Source organism: Epinephelus fuscoguttatus, linkage group LG13, assembly GCF_011397635.1.
Source record: "Epinephelus fuscoguttatus linkage group LG13, E.fuscoguttatus.final_Chr_v1".
Classification (NCBI taxonomy): domain Eukaryota; kingdom Metazoa; phylum Chordata; class Actinopteri; order Perciformes; family Serranidae; genus Epinephelus; species Epinephelus fuscoguttatus.
This window is the reverse complement of record NC_064764.1, coordinates 13,980,412-13,997,130: the sequence shown is the minus strand read 5'-3', so window position 1 is coordinate 13,997,130 and position 16,719 is coordinate 13,980,412. Positions and strand designations below refer to the sequence as shown.

Here is a 16,719-nt window from a genome sequence, read left to right as displayed (position 1 = left end):
TGTGTCATATATCTTTTGCTACTGCAGCAACCTCAATACATTTATCCTTTGTGAAATCATCACATACTATCCCCTGTAAAACTGTCCACTCGAGATTTTATATTTTAGATTCATAGCCCAGCAGCTGTACCTATCACTGTGTGAATCACATGCCCACACAAGCACAGAGAGGTGAAGGTTAGGAATAATGTTTGTATCAAAAGTGTTGAAAACCTGTTTCAGTAGCTTTCTACCTGTCTTGTGCTGCGATGAGGTAGGAAGCAGAACCACTCACTCTCAGTAGCAGAGCAGTGAATCATGCTCTAAGATAAAAGGAGAAAAAGGGCATCATGAGTCATCCGTCAGAGGCCAGGCAGTGACTTGCCATTTAGCTCCGTGTCTCTACACTGAGCATCTGACAATTAGCACCCTAACACTCCCCCACAGTCCCCCAAGAATAACATATGAATCACTAGAAATGGTGTAGAGAATTGCTTTGTGATAACTGTCAGTATCTCGTGCCTGCCACCCCTCCTCGACTGTCATGCTGTTGTCACAAAGAATTTGAAGACTCTCAGTCCAAACAATATAAATACACACTACAATGCATGAAACATAGAATACGTACTGTAGTTTTTTGCACAGTACAAAGAGGCTTTTGAGCTAAATGTAATCATCTGTGATTTTGAGTTATCTGGCATGATAATGATGATGTTCTTTTGCGTATAGATGGAGTCTTTGTAGAATTCCTTAAGCAGTGTCACACCTAGCAGAGCAGATGGCAAGGCCAGTTCCCTCAGTGATGTCACCATTTCAGTTAATCTCTACATCTTTTTACTTCATTAATGGTATTTGCTCCTCAGCTGGTTTCTCAGTGGCCAGTCAGCTGGCAGCTAAATCCACATATCCTCCTGTCCTCTTTGAATGATAATTCTAAAGCCCATTGATGTGCCTGGTCCGACTGTACAGAGTCAAAACCACGCCTTTGACTGTCTCCAAATTCCCGTCTGGATCTGTATTCATCACTACTTATCTCCTTACCCTTCCTGCCATCTTCTCATCCTGTCCTTTTCCCCCCTTAAACCCATGTCTTTTATTTGATCCTTCCTGTGACATTTTATATAAAAATGGTCAGCTTGTGACAGAGGTAATCAGTGCTAAGAGGCTTTTCTAAAGAGGCCTCATTTTAAAAACTCTCTCTCACGGGGAAAACATAATGACTCACCAGGTTACTGCAGATAATGTTTTTTGAAATACAGCAATTTAGACGAGTGCCTATCAACATTTTTACCCACTGATACATACTTGCATAATTGTACCTAGTCAAAGCAAGTTCATGAAGAGGTTTAGATCTCATGTGTTGCTTTTTGAATTACACCTATTCATCCACAAAGCCAGTCACTTCCTTTAAAAAAACAAACAAAAAAAACCTACATTCTGTGTGCTATGACTAAAAGACTGAAGACTGTATAATCCTTTGTCACTCGCAAGCACTTCTGACACCCCCCCCCCGCCAGTTTGAATATTGTCATCTCCCCAAGCCCCTAAAATCCTTATTGAATTGTCTGCCATCTCATTTGTCTTCTGTCTAATAATCCTGCCACTTGCTGGGTGGGTGGATGTGGGGCCAGAGCCCAATGATCCCCCCACCTCTACAAGGTAATCAGCACGGACAGGAGTGACTTAGTGTGAGTCAGTCTTTCTTCCCTGGTTAGGGTGATTCTGAAGATGATAGTTGCTAATGCCAGAGCAATAATGGTTTAAGCTTCCTTTTATCATATCATCATTATTGTTGTATGCCACATGAATACCTTACAGGGCTCCATGGTTATTTATTGCAATAATCAGGGTTTATAGTGTTGTGAAAAACTGTTTTTTCCAAAATTCCGGAAAAGTCACAGAAAATATTGTTTAATGCATATACGTTTTAAACATGACCTATGTATTTTTTTGCCTTCAGGCAACATTAGAACAGGCACGCATCACCCAGGTATGGTCACAGTCGGCTACAGTAGTACCTTGTCTTGCCTGGAGTGAGGTTCACTCCTAAGTTACAGACCACACATGGACATTGTATAGCACAGTTTTTAAAGTAAATACATTTTGCATTTCAACCAGAGGAGAGACAGTCATTGATTTGTCATGTTAACAGTGTGGGTTTGGTGTAAACTGAAAGAGTTTGACAAGTAGAGTCTAACACCTTGTCTACACAGGAGGCGTAGTGATAGCAGCAATTTCGCAGAGCAACAACTTCACCTTCTTTCTCTACACAAGATGCATTCAAGCACAGCAATAAGAGTTGGTCAACCTTGTTTTGGCAGTGCTCAGGACCCAATAAAGAACCGTTCAATATTTTCTTATCTTTATCTTTATCTTTATCTGAAGATAAGAAAATATTGAACAATTCTAAAAAGAAGACAAAATGAACCTAATCAATCCAATAAAGAACCACTGTATGTGTGTATGTGCATGTGAAAAGCAAGAAAACAGGTTTGAAGCGCAAAAATGGTTGTGTTAATGTGCTAATGCAGCTAATCCAGAATGCTGCTGCCTGCCTGGTATTGAACCTTCCCAATTAGTGATGCACTGATTGTAAGATTCTGAGCCAATACTGATGTTTAAACTAACTATTTGGCTGATAGCTGATACTGATACCAATATTTTTTTGTTGCTATTTATTTTGTTTTTGTTGTTATTAATTCCCCCTTTTGTGCCTGTTGAACAAAGAAATCTGCCTTGTAACTTGTTACTGTTTTGAAGTCACTTTGCCCTTCATAACACAGTCTTTGAATGAGCACAAATTCAACCATACAAATTTGTGAAAATTTAAACTTTAATATAACCTTCTTTCACACAAACAACATCTTCAAAAAAAGCCATTTCAAAAGCCTTTTTACTGTACATATTTATTCCCTCTCTATTTTCTATTGCTGTGAAATCATAAAGTTCTCCTTTAAAACAACTGAATTTATTCTAGTTTTTTGTCAAACACTAAATTTTACAAAATTACATTTGAACATGCCATGATAACACTGTAATTTACCTTCATCCATTTCTTATTGGTACTGAATACACCTTGAACACATCATGCTGCTAGTTCCTGTCACTGGCTGCTAACAGCTAAGGTTAACCAGCTCTCCTGCAGATTTTAACATGGATTAGTTTTTTACAGTGTAGCATTTTTAGGGGGAAAAATGGTGTATTCCCTGACACGTTGATAGTATAAGTTTACTGCACCTTTTCGTCTTGAAGGCGTCCTGGGTAATATCTCTATTTGTCCCTAACATGTTTACGCTTGTCTCTGAGATGCAGGAAAAAAAAAACAGAAAAGCATCAGCGACTGCAATTAGTGAATGTCATCTTAATTAATTTTTTGCCAAAGGGCAAAAGTTTTCCTACAGCACTCCTCTTCTTTGTTTACCACACTTGGTCCCTGTTGTGGCTCACATCCAATTTAAAACTCTGGTGCTGACCCATAGGGCAAGGAAGAGAACTTATCCTCCCTACCTCTAGGCCATTATCAAACCGTATACCTTGGCCCGACCATTGCTCTCCTCGGCCTCTGGACATTAAGCCAGAGGACTCTCTCCTGGCTCATCTCAGCCAAGGCTTCTCTCCGTTCTGGCTCCAGAGTGGTGGAATGAGCTCCCCTTTTAAGCCAGTACAGTAGAGTCTGTCAGCGGTGGGCTCTGGTCGCCCAGGCGCTGCCGCTGACCTGAATCATTGCAACGGCCACTTGTTTATTGACCAGGCTACTGCTATGTCCCGTCATTCCTTTGTGTCATCCAAGGTATATGGTATGCCAGTGCTGAATGATTGATTTTCAATGCAGTGAACTGTTCCACTGTTATCAGAAAAAAACTCTCCAAATAAACTTTGAATACATATTTTGTAATTGCTTAGAGTCACTGTTGTGGGCAGCTAAAGTTTATGAAATGTTAAGTTGATATGCTATTAATTATTATTAGAATTTTTTACATGCTCATGTCATGCAAAGTCATGTTTGGTCATGAAAATCCATCGTCCAAAATGTGTGGGACTCTTAATAACAGTTAAGATTTTGAACTTTTTAAGCTTTGAACAGAGGATTAGTGAGTATGTGCAAAAAGGTGGACCACTTGAGCCTGTAGTGCACATGTCTACCAGATACTGTGTAATGCAGCAGGACACAGGAAAAAGTTCAGGCTTCCACTTCTGGCAGTTGTTCTGAAGGGCTCTTTAAATAACTATTTATAACAGCTTAGAGCGAGCTTACAGGCTGAGTGCAAAAGTTTTCTGACAAGAGAGAAGCAGGAGTGGCACCATAGAGGGCTGGAGGAGCGGATGTAGGCGTGAATATCTGTACACAGGGCACTGCATTGTGGAGTAAAATAGATTCTCACTCCCCTGTCGAGTACTAAATTCAACCTTGTTTAAGAATGAGTCAGTGTATGACTTCTATGAAGGTATTACCATTTAACACTGCCTTACGTAGTCTGCCAAGTGCCGTGTACAGTACTGTACATATTGGATGTGCCAGTAGACAACATGGCTAGAATAGTTTTAATCACTTGTTTGTTGTCCAACAACTGTTTTACAGTGCTTTGCAAAAGTGTTCATCTCCCTTGGTGTTTTTCCATTTTTTTGTGCATTACAACCTGTAATTGTAAAGGGTTTTCATTTAAATTTTGTGTAACAGACCTATAGAAAATTGTCAAAATTGGTGAAGTGAAATGATTTTTTTAATTCTGAAAAATAAAAAACTGAAAAGTGGTATGTGCATATGTATTTCCCCGCTATTATTTATCAACTTAATTCACCAATTTTGACTGATGGATGACTACTTTTTAAAGCACTGTATTGGGTAACTGCCTGCCAGTCTATGTGTAGTCAATTGATTGGTTTGTGTTGCACCCAATATTGAATTTTGTAAGACAAATCTTATCTGTAACATTTTGAAATAGGCAAAACAACAACATGGAATTCAAACAGAAAACCTTCATGTTAAATTTTGTTTGTATTTTAGAAAAAATCAGTCCATTTTAAATTAAAATTGGTCAATTTTTAGTTGACTGTATCACATCGCACACATATAAGTACTGTTTACATTACTGAAAATCCTAAAACTGGCAGCTTGAAATGCACATGGCTTGTCTGAAATCAGAATTGTGCACATTTTCAGAGAGATGAAATGCAACAGGTGTAAATTAATGTGTATATGCACAAAAGTGCCAGAACATACTTTTTAACCACACAGTATACTGTAGAAACACATCCACTGAAAGCTCAGTCCTTGAGACAATCTGAAGAATCACCTGCTTTGTGACTGTTCATATTCTAACACTCTTTCCTCCTTTGTTTCTTGCTCCCCAGGATCACGTTTTGCCACCTTCCCTTTCAGAGTAAATGGCTGTATGTGGGGACAGAGCGTGGAAACACACACATTGTCAACATCGAGTCCTTCATTTTGTCTGGATACGTCATCATGTGGAACAAGGCCATAGAACTGTAAGTTGTATATGCTTCAAATACTGGAGTTGACAGAAACAGTGCTTACACTGACTGATGACAGGGATGATATCTGGATGTAATCATGATGTGTGGTGTGAATGGCAGTGCGTCACGCATAGGTTTAAGTACCGTTTGCATTCAAACCAATGCGGGCACCTGGAATTCAGTATCTATACCCAATGGTACCCTTTTCAGTGCTCCACTCTCTCTCTCTGTAATAACCAAAAAATGTAATTTTTGAACAAGCTGCATGGGTGACGCAGTCTTACCCTCTCCCTCTCTATATTCTCTGTGCTGGTCAACCAATGAATCTTTTCTAATCATACATAGAGCTAATCTGTTTCTGTCTGTTTGGGTGTGTGTGTCTGCTTGGCTCTCTGTTTAGACACAACTAATAACTAAGTGTAATAAGTAGTCCATGTAATTTTAAAGAAACAAAACACAATCAAAAACAGCAGTGATAGTAGGCAATTCCTAAAATGAAATGGAGAAGAAAATAAACCTGATGCCAACACTATTGCAGCAAAGTGGCGCTCCAGCAATAAGGTCTAAGCCCTGTCTTAATACATTGTGATATTTGCATGTTGCTGCAATAGTAAGAACTGCAGTCAGACCATCCATGTAACAACGCTGCATGTGCGTTGGTGCGTTAACTCGTGCGTTCACAGGCGTCTGTTTTAGAGACAATGGCGAAATAAATTAAGCTGTTTGACTGTGGGGTGGAAAGTTGTACTAACCCGTCAGCATCACAAACGGATCAGCAAATTGGTTCAATTGACAAAGACCTAGATGAACTTGAATTAACAGTTAAGATCACATAAAACATACAATCATGTAGATCATATTTATGGTTTCGGCAACCAAAAGCTGCAGCCTGGCAACCACTTTAAAAAGCGTTAGTGTTGAGAGTGTATGTTTGGAGAAGTAAACATCAAAAGGATTTCATTGTTGTTTCTTTGGATGACTGTGTGAATGGGTATTTTGTGAAAATTGCCAAAATAACCTGTCTGCCTCCCTGTCTCCACTTCAAATAACCTACACACAGGGTAAAATATATGCTTTGTATTCCAAATTATAAGGTTGTTGGTGGAGTGTTTTTGTGCTCCTAGTGTTAAGGTGGGCCCTCTCCTCATATGTATTCATACGCTGTTGTTCAGCCACATTTAAGTAAACAAACTGACCTTGCAATTACTTGTTAGATTGAACCGTGCTCGCTGATGCTGAACATCTTCACGAGGTGCTGTTGCCAGGCTAAACTATGGTCATTTTCAAGACATATTTGATATTTTACATAACATATATATATATATATATAAAAAAAAATAAAATAAAACAAACAAAACTTAACAGTGCATCAACTTTCCTAAAGCTTCAAGAAAACACGTTTTCAACAACTAGTAGAAGACTTTTTATAATTCATCATAAACCAGCTATGAAGAAAAAAAGCACAGTTGCAACGCATCAGCACTTTTTATTCGTTATAGTTGTAATGTTCTCAGTTAACCTGGTCTCACTCTGAAGTTGTTGAAATCTGACACTTGGGCAGTGACTTCCAGCATTAGACACTGACGAAAAAAGCCATCCTTTCACATCGGCATGATGCGTGTCCGGCAGTGTCAGAGGGAAACGCAGCAGGACAAGAATGACAGTTAAAGTGGTGAAGGTCCGAGTAGGTTGGGCGGGTGAATGGGTCCAACCATCACCGACTGTCACTGGGGCATTGGCAACAGAAGGTTGTGAATCCAAACCTTGCTCTTTTTTCTTAAATCCAACGACGTGCTTTTGTTGCCTTAACCCGACAAAGTGTGTGTTAGAGCGAAATATAACAACATGCGTTTGCAGCAGTTGCATTGTATGCCCGTTTGTGTCTCTTGGTTTCACCCACCTACGCGTCGTTCTTCTGGTGTTACCCTGACAAGTCCCCTGTTGCAGTGTCAGTCACAAGTCACTCTCATACCAAGCCATCTTGTTGCCTTGTGACAGCCCAAACTATAGTGAGCAGTCATAACACTGATGTGTATGTGTGGGAAGGCTGTCTGCCAATCATTGCAAAGTCTCAGAGGCTGAGACAGTGGATGGATTTTAACAGGATATCTGGTTTGTTGATTTCTCACCACAGAGTCAACAGAGACAACTTTCCTTTTTGTGTTGCACATCACATATGAGAACTTTCTTCAGTCTAAAAGTGTGTGAAGAAAAATTGTTTTGATGTGCAGCGTTCCCTCAGTTATGAAATTCTTAGGAGAGTTATCAAATTAGAAAAGCTGTTTTCCAGGCCTGGAAATGGTTTGACAGAATGTTTTGGAAATGTTTTAAATACATTGTTTTGGCTGTTGTTAAAAATATATTCACAAAAACCCCAAAGCATGTCTAAAGTAAAGTGAAATATGTTCCTTGTATTGCTCCTTTAAAATCTAGTGCTGCATTGCATGACCATTCAAACCTCACCAGTATTACATGATGCAGAGACCAGACTGGCATCGCATCCATCACTCCCTTTTTGGAGACAGAAAAACACTGTCATACAATGAGAGAAACAGGAAAATGCTGTTCCACACATAAGATACAGGAATATTCACTGTCAGTGTGGTAAATCGCTAAATGATGCCAGTGACTGTTACTGCTGATGGATAGCAAACGTAAGCTTGAGTGGGAGGCTGCTGTGGCACAATCATACAGTATTGCAGACTGTCGTCTCCAATTAGACCTCAGCCTACAGATCAGTTATTAACAGGTTGCTTATTTACAGACAACACTTAGGCAAACATTACCTAGTGATTCAATCAAATATGTGTCGATGTCAGGCAAATATGTGTTAAATAATGTATGGATGTATTGCCATATAGTCCTGCCTATTTTAAACTATGTAAATTGAGTCATAGAAATGGGGTAAAATATTATGGAAAAGATATGGAAATGTTTTGAACATTCATTGAAAACTTGATTTGTTATTACTTAGTACTGCGCTTACTGACTGCACATAATTTATAATATAGTGAAACAGTTTCCCACAGTGGCACCTTCCTTAAAAAAAAGACTACTATAACACATGTAAATAATAAAATGTTTTACTTAAGTGGAAAAGAGACAAGGCACCATATCATACAGCAAAGGCTACGCATTTAATGAGTGAAGTTGTTGTTTAAACTCTCATCTAATAACTAAATTGATTACAAGATGAGCTTCTCAACAGTCTGTCTATTTCAAGTGACAATTTCATTACATTGTAAGTTAGTTTCCTGGTAATTTACAGATTAAGGTCTGTGCCCAGAATCACTTCCTGTTTACTTTACAGAGCACTATAGGTTATCTTAATGTATTCTGAGTGGGGAATCTTAACTCTATATGATGGTCTCAGAAACTTTCAGTTCCCATTATGAAATACAAAAGTAGTGTCTATGACATGTACATTATTTTGTGCTAACAATTGGCTAACATTGACCCCAAGTTTATTTCATTTAAAATCCCAGTCACATAGTTTCACACAGGCAGAAAAATTACTCCAATAGGCTTTTTCTTTTTTGTCCTCCACTAACCAGTATCCACAGGGGGAAACCTGGGGTACTCATGTTGCTGCACATCCTTTTCCTGTCTTCCTTCTTATAGCTGGAGTTCAAGTCCCTACAACAGTAACAGCTACAGTAGTTCAATGTTATTAGAGCTACAAAGACACCCAGAATACCCATAGTATTATTGTGACAAGTCAGTAAACTGCATTCTCAGCAGAAAAGGTTTAATTTAGATCTTTGCTCAGGCTGTTCCCAGCTAGATCCGAAAAAGTCCACTGGTTGGTAAGAGAGGATGGAAAGGGCAACAAAATTGTTAGTAAAAAAAGAGCATGCACTGGTCTTGTTAATTGTTTGTCCATACTTGGTTTTTTTTTAATAAAAACAAATGTCTTTAATAATAGCATAGAAAAGCTGGCAGGTAATCAATGCGATCTGCCATCTTAGTACTTCTGTTTACTTCCGTTGTACATTGTACAATGTCCTGTGTTGATGACACATTGTCTATTACAATGGTCTTGCTCAAATCTGGTGGAAACATGGGCTGGTTTGCTAGATAGCTACAAGGTTCCAAGAATCCTGAATAGAACTGATAAAGAATGAAGACATAATTTGGCAGAAAAGATGTATGAGTGAACTTTGAGTCATTTTAAGGTACTTTGTCTCCATGTTTCTTTTCCTAAACCTAACCAAGGTAATGTTACTTTCCTAAACCTATCCTACATAACAGACCGCCAAATCCAGAAATCGACCCAACTTGACCAGCTAGCAATGCCACGTGCCCCAGATGACAATTAAAGTATTTGTAGGGTTATGTTCACATAACTGTACATAAGTATACAGAGATGACCAGCAGACATGCATTGAGAAATTAAATACCTTTGCACAATCACATATCTGATAAAGATGGCATGCACACAGTAGCAAATGTAAGACTACGGGTAGTAACTCTGCTGTTCTGACTAAAGGGGTTAGAGCACAGAACTATCTCAACAATAGGTTTCTCTCACTCTATATTATTTTCTGCTTGAGCATACACTGTAATATATTCACTATTTTCTATCAGTCAGCACTATGTACCTTTTTTGAAGTAGAGTTCATGGGAAGTTGAGCTAGAAGAGGATGAATCTTCTCTCATCAACACAGAGAGCAACTGGGGAGCTTCATAGTTTGGCAGGGGAGGTTTTTCACTAAACATGAATAGGGATGAGAGGGGACTTTCTGTTTTTCCTGCGGTGGGACGTTGGGTGAGCAAGGGAGAACTCATCCACTCTTTCCACTGTGTACAAACATGAGAGTGTGAGTCACACTATTTTGTGTGTGTTTACACTTGTGTGTGCATTTGTGTTCAAACAGTGTTTGTGTGACAGCCATTCACAGATGCATTCATTTAATACAATCCAAAGTGTGCTCTCTTGAAAAGAATCTGTTATAGCAACAATTCAACTGGGACCACTGTGCCCAAACAGGAGGGCCGGGCTCTCATTGAAATTCAAATGGGTTTGTAACGTATTTAATGCACAATTTCATCTTCAGGATATTCATTCCAAAATGAGATGTAAAAAATGAGATGCAAGGAGAACACCACAGCCCGGTACACACTCTGCTTCAGTTGATAGATCCCGTGATGAGCAGAATTTTGTTTACGCCTGGCATCATGTCAGCCATAATCAACACTGGCATGGTTGCCTATTTCTGTTATTAAGACTGTAAAATAAGCAAGGAGCTTTCAGCATCTTCTTGGTCTCACAATTCTTTGTGAAATGGACAGGCAGTCTTAAAATGCAAGGATATGCTCCGGAAATATGTGGCAACAGAATAATATGGCAATAGTGATCCTGCCCCCCAAATATGTGGCCTACCAGTTGTTTGGAAATACTGAAACAGCCCCATATTCACCAGCCTACACCATTTACATTGTAGGGCCTGACTGATGTGGCAGGCAGGATGAAAATCATCTGCTGTGACAAGACTTAAGGATCACTAAGGACTCTGTCTCTGAGTCGAAGTCACCATGGAGACAAATTCATGAAAAACCGCAGTTACCTGTCTTAATGTCATGTCCTCAGTCTGGAGAAAAGTCTCATTGAATACCCTGAAGAAAAGTTTACAGAGTTTCTAAACCCTTTTTATCAGTGAGGTAGTTTGTTAGTCAAATGTAAAATGGTTGTCTAATAAGACTAAAGACTTAGCATTACTCCACACTGACAGCAAGTGTATTCTGAATTATTATTGTCTTATTTTCTTTATTTATGTTTTCGGTTTGTCCATCCATCCCATTCTTGTGAACATACAATCTCAAAAACACCTTGAGGGAATCTCCTGAAACTTGGCACAAACGTCCACTTGGACTCAAGGATGAATGATTAGAATTTGGTGGTCAAAGGTCAAGGTCACTGTGACCTCACAGAGTGTATTTTTGGCCAGAAACTCTAAACTTTATATTTTAATTATGATGAAATTTCACACAGTTGCCTAATAGGGATAAAATGATAAAGTGATGACATTTATAACCAAAAGGCCAAAAGTCAACTTCACTGTGACATCATAATATCCTGCAAAAACACTTTACTGGCCATTACTCAACACCATAACTCAGAACAAAAGGGGAGGCATTTTGTCACATACTAAAATTAAATGATTGCATTAGAGTCAATGGAGCACAGTCGGGTAGTTGTCGGATCCTTGTCTGAGCTAGCCCGAATCTACGATTTGATTGGCCAGTCTGTGTCCAGGGGTGGGACTTGGCAAAAGGTCAATTGGTGACACTAATATTAGATGCCCATCTTGATGCCGTGCTGACTGTGTAGATCATTAGAGGTGCAGGGTTGAAGAAACGTGTGAAGCATCCAAGTTTTAGAATATGTAGTTTCTTTTTATTTGAAGCATTGTCTGCTGTGATAGCTGTATGAGTCTGGACAGACATGGATGACTACAACTTGACTGGTTGGCAGAGGCTTACAACTGCAAGGCAACAATTCTAGCTGTCTTTTTGTACATTGATACTTGGGCCTCTAAGTATTGTGGGGACATTCAGGTCCATGGGGAGTCAGGCATAATAACCGTGTTAGTGCTCAGTCTGACTTCAGAAAATCTTTAAGGAATTAGTCTGTTTCCATAGCAAATGTAAGAGAGAAGAGTGATATGAGTAATGCTCCTCTATACCACACAATGCAGCAATGTTTGTCAATGTTTTTATATGAAACATCTGTCGTAGTTAAGACAGTGTTCGGATTTATTAGGAAATTAGCCTGTACTTTTAGTTTCTCTGTGGAACACAAAGCACCTTACGATGCTGAAAGGCACGGTCTTATTTTTTTAAAAAAAAAATTCTGTCTCTTCAGGAATGTCTTGAAATGTCTTGTAAACCCAGTGTGCTGTTAATGCTCCAAATATATTCTGTGACATATGGTAGAGGAGGTAGTGAAAATCTACCTTAATACAGTTAATGATTTATTCTGTTACGGATTAAGTCTGGGAAAGGACAGAAAATAAAGGAGGTAAACTACATCTTAAGCTCTGTAGTGATATATTGTTGGCTGCTGTGCCAAAGGAAATGATGAATACAAAGTTATCTTTTTGGATTATACACAAAATATACATTTACAATATAAAGTCCTTGCAACAGAGAACAGAGAAAAATACACAAGGGAAAAATATAGGAAGCTTACTCAGGGTAGACTGAGCTGATCCGATGTTGAGGAATCTTACCGAACCTAGAAAGAGGCATCTAGCTCACTGGCTTAAAACCCTAATGTTACTAAACAGTTAAAGAGATAGAACTCATGCTATTATAGTCCAACAATTCTTCAACAATTTGATGAATTCACACTAGCTTTTTGAAACTAAGACTGCAACATTAGACAATTTGCTCAACCAGTGTTTGTCATCTAATTTATTGTATCATTGGCAGGGTTGGGCTGGTGTAAAAAAATTCAAACTGGTTTAATATGGAGCCAAACAGTGGATCAGACCAATATACTGAACTTTAACACTAGATCTAGTCGCAATTGACTCAGCAGCTGCTCCTGAGTAAAACGTAATGACCAGTGTGTCCTTAGAGCAGGCAAGCCTCCAACTATCATGTCGCATCACGTAACATCGGAGCTCTCTGTCCACAGCGAGTCCATTAAATATGCTTACGTCATGTAAACGAACCACATAAATATTGGCTCTGCGTTTGAGATAACCACTTAAAAGATGGGTCAGTATTTGTTATCTTCCTATGTTTCTACTTATCTAACAGAAAATCCGCATTTAATATTGTAATATTTACTGAAAATGACATACAGTGTAGCCTACAGCAAGTAGGCCTAGCTTGTTATTAGCAATGCTCAATTACCAGAAACTGTCTGCTCCCTGTCAGTCTCCCTCCAGCCAGCTGCCACAGAATTACAGTGTAAAACTTCACGTTACAGTAACATGGCCATGCACATCTCACTTCAAGAGGAAACGCTTACATCAATAGCAAAAAAAAGAGCCTTTTTTCATTCTGACATTGGATCAAGAACAATTTTTTGCACATTCATACCTAGACTGAACTCACTGCATGCCTCCACTCACACCAGCCTGTTTCCACTGTGTCCTCCAGTCGATCAGCAGGAGACTTTCAATCCTCTTAATTTGATATTTGGACTCTAATTAATTAATTTGTACAAAAAAACTATTATCCTGGAGTTAAAATTAACAGGTTACACACATATTGGATTTTTGTTGTTGCTTTTTCCAACTATTATATATTTGACTCTGCTGTAGTTAGACTGTAGGACCAAAAGAGGAAAGGACAAAGCGTGAAAGACAATTTCCTTCACAGCATTATAAGTGAATGGAAATGCAGCCACTTACACCATACCTTTGTGTGTATGTGTAGCCATTGCACAGATATTTCATTTGACATGTCATGTTGTCTCTATGATAGTTCTATATTGTAGACATGCAGAAGACATCACAGTGTCACACAAAGCCCCTGAACATGTGATGCTATGTGATTATTTGTGAGTGTATAATAATACACTCAATATACAATTCAGACATATCATGTCCTTAATGTCTCTGTGGCTGACTTGTTATTTTCTGCCCTGCTTCCCTCCTTGTCATCTGTCATGTTGATTATTTACTGTTTTTTAATGGTGATGGGTTGCTATGGCTCCGCTGGTCCTGCTGGAGCTCAAGGTGTCTTTGCATTTGTGTTTATGATCCCACCATCCTTAGTAGTTGCTCTCTGGACGACTGCAATGACTTCCTGATTTCTCTTTCCAGCATGCTCTGGGTGAAAGGCTGGGTGAAACTAGCTTGTTCCAGATCTCCTGAGCCACAACAGGCAGGGTTGCTCAATAGTTGGTGTTTTTGGCACCGTGCTGGAAATGATCTTGTAAGATTATTGCTTAACAAGCACAGGGATACTGGTGCCTGTAAAGAAAACTTTTAGACTGGCTAGTTTGCCCATGTGTTAGATTAATGATACAGTACAATTACATCCCTGAAGACAGACAGAATAATCAAATTAAGCTTGCTGCCCTAAAACCACAACACTTTACTTTACTTTTATGGCATAAATCCTTCCCATCACCACCTTAAAAACTTGAAGACTAATCAGCACAGACACAGAAATCAGATCACATTAGATAATTGGTGCACTATCCGGTTCCATTTATTTTATTAATGTTTAGATATCAGTATGGGAAAGTATCCAAAGTTAATAGAAAAGTTATTGGATATCGTAGAAGCACATTAATTGTCAGAATTGAAGTCCCATCATAAGTAATAACTTTTAAAAGAGTAGTTTCATATCATAAAGCATTATCAAAGTATTAGTAGAGCAGTTTCGCATTGGTAATACAATCAGTTCATTGGTAATTGCTATCCTCTTTAGTAGGACCAGTTCCTTTATTTAAGAAATGTGGGAGTTAAGTTCAGCAATGAAGCCTCACGACTTATCAGAATATATTGCTGTACCAGACATTGGCAAACACTGTTCATCAGTGCAATATTTTTTACTGAAAACATTCCCATTGGCTTCGTGTGTGTTTCAAAGACTGGCCTTGTCAGTTGAAAGACAAACTTTATCAGGAGTCACTCAGGTAGTCAGCAACTCTCCTCAGCTCACATATTTGTCTCCACCGTCTGAAGGCTTTCTTCAACCAAAGCAAATGGCCTTCCACATACAATATCAAGCCTTCGCCCTCAGTAACAGCCTTCTTTATCCAAAATTCAATATCTGCTCTGAACTTTTCCTCTCCTACACCTTAGAAACTTGTTTTTATACTAATAAAGTCAATAAGAAGTTGGTGCCATCCGTGGTGGAGTGTTTCGGTATGTGTGTGTGGGTTTGTTTATGTACAACAAAAGGTCTGGGGTCAAAAGTGCATATGCATGTTATATCCCAAATTGTATTTCAGCTTAGTGTATTATTTGTGCTGGATGGCTGGTGTAGCAAGATTAGCTCTTGGCATTCACCCATTGTGGCACTTCAGTGATTGGACAGGTGTTGTGTGTTGCGGATGGTTTGTTGATACCTTGGCTTATTACTACTTTAACTGAATAGAATTGTATTGAGAGCATGCTGTTTTATATTTTTATCGGCATCCAGCAGCAGGCATAACTAAATGGGTCCATCTGAACATATCAGTCACACTTAACCTCAGCTTCACAGATCAGTTCACATTTCAGCCACTGTGCTTACATATCATGATTGCTGATGCTACAGTAAAGTTTGCTGGTGACCAAGTGGCCCTTGTTGGGCTGTTTGACTGAGATGCAGTGAACAGTGTGGCAATACAATACATTTTACAGCTGCATCTCATCATTAAACCACGATATCCCCTTCCTTTTTGTATTTGTGTGATGTGTCATTATGCCAATATTGGCAGACGATGTGGCTCTCTGAGTGCAACAAAAATGTTCATCTCATTGGTTGATTTTGTTGGTGAAAAATAAAATCAAGCAACATGCTTTTCATCTTTAAAAGTTAGAACAGGTTGTGACTGTGACATGGTAGTAATGCTTAGGTCTTGAGTAAGAGCAAGAATTTGGACTGCCTTTTTGTAATATAAAACAGCAGGGTTTTTTTGCTGGGTTTTTGTGCAGCTCTTAATAATCTCTGTGTGAAGCCTCATTTCTGAATGCACCACACAGATATTTCAAATGAAGTAGTATTAGAGTATGCTGTATGGGTACTGTTACAGCTGATGATTAATCCATGAGCAGTAATGTTGGATTTAAGTGTTACAATCAACAATTTCACTGGAACTTTACCTTATTTGATTTCCCGTGACAAATAAATTCATCGATTGACTGACTGATTGATTGAATACTTGAATTTGACGTAGTTGTTTAAAATACTATTAATACCATAACGTTTGGTTGTTTTTGCTGCTTGCTGGAGTAATATGAATACATTGAACGGGTAACTTTTTTGTGTAGTGTTTAGAGATGTTGCTCTTCTTAGCTGAGTGTTAGATGGATATATTGACAGACAGAATGTATTGACCCAAAAGGAAAAATTTGTTTCCACAGAGTGCATTATGTGTGCCTCTAGAACAAAGATACATTTACATAAAACATAAATGAATTACAGAAGACTAGGCATGTCACCAGTGAAATTCCACGATTCTCGATAACCAATTTGATACCACCATGGTAAAAAACAAAACAATAAATCCCATGTATTTAAACATGCACTCCATTTATAAAACAAAACAAAACAAAACAAAAACAACTATTATTAAAGATTTAATTTAAATTT

At 38.6% G+C, this 16,719-nt stretch overlaps 1 protein-coding gene across 11 annotated transcripts in view; it reads left to right on the top strand.

The window, feature by feature from the left end:
• Positions 1-16,719, top strand: part of stxbp5l (syntaxin binding protein 5L) — a 185,575-nt gene that overhangs the window by 99,506 nt on the left and 69,350 nt on the right. For all 11 annotated transcript variants that reach the window (XM_049593232.1, XM_049593228.1, XM_049593226.1 and 8 more), the window contains exon 5: positions 5,332-5,466. In XM_049593232.1, coding sequence (XP_049449189.1) covers positions 5,332-5,466 — 135 coding nt within the window. The remainder of the gene's footprint in view (positions 1-5,331; positions 5,467-16,719) is intronic.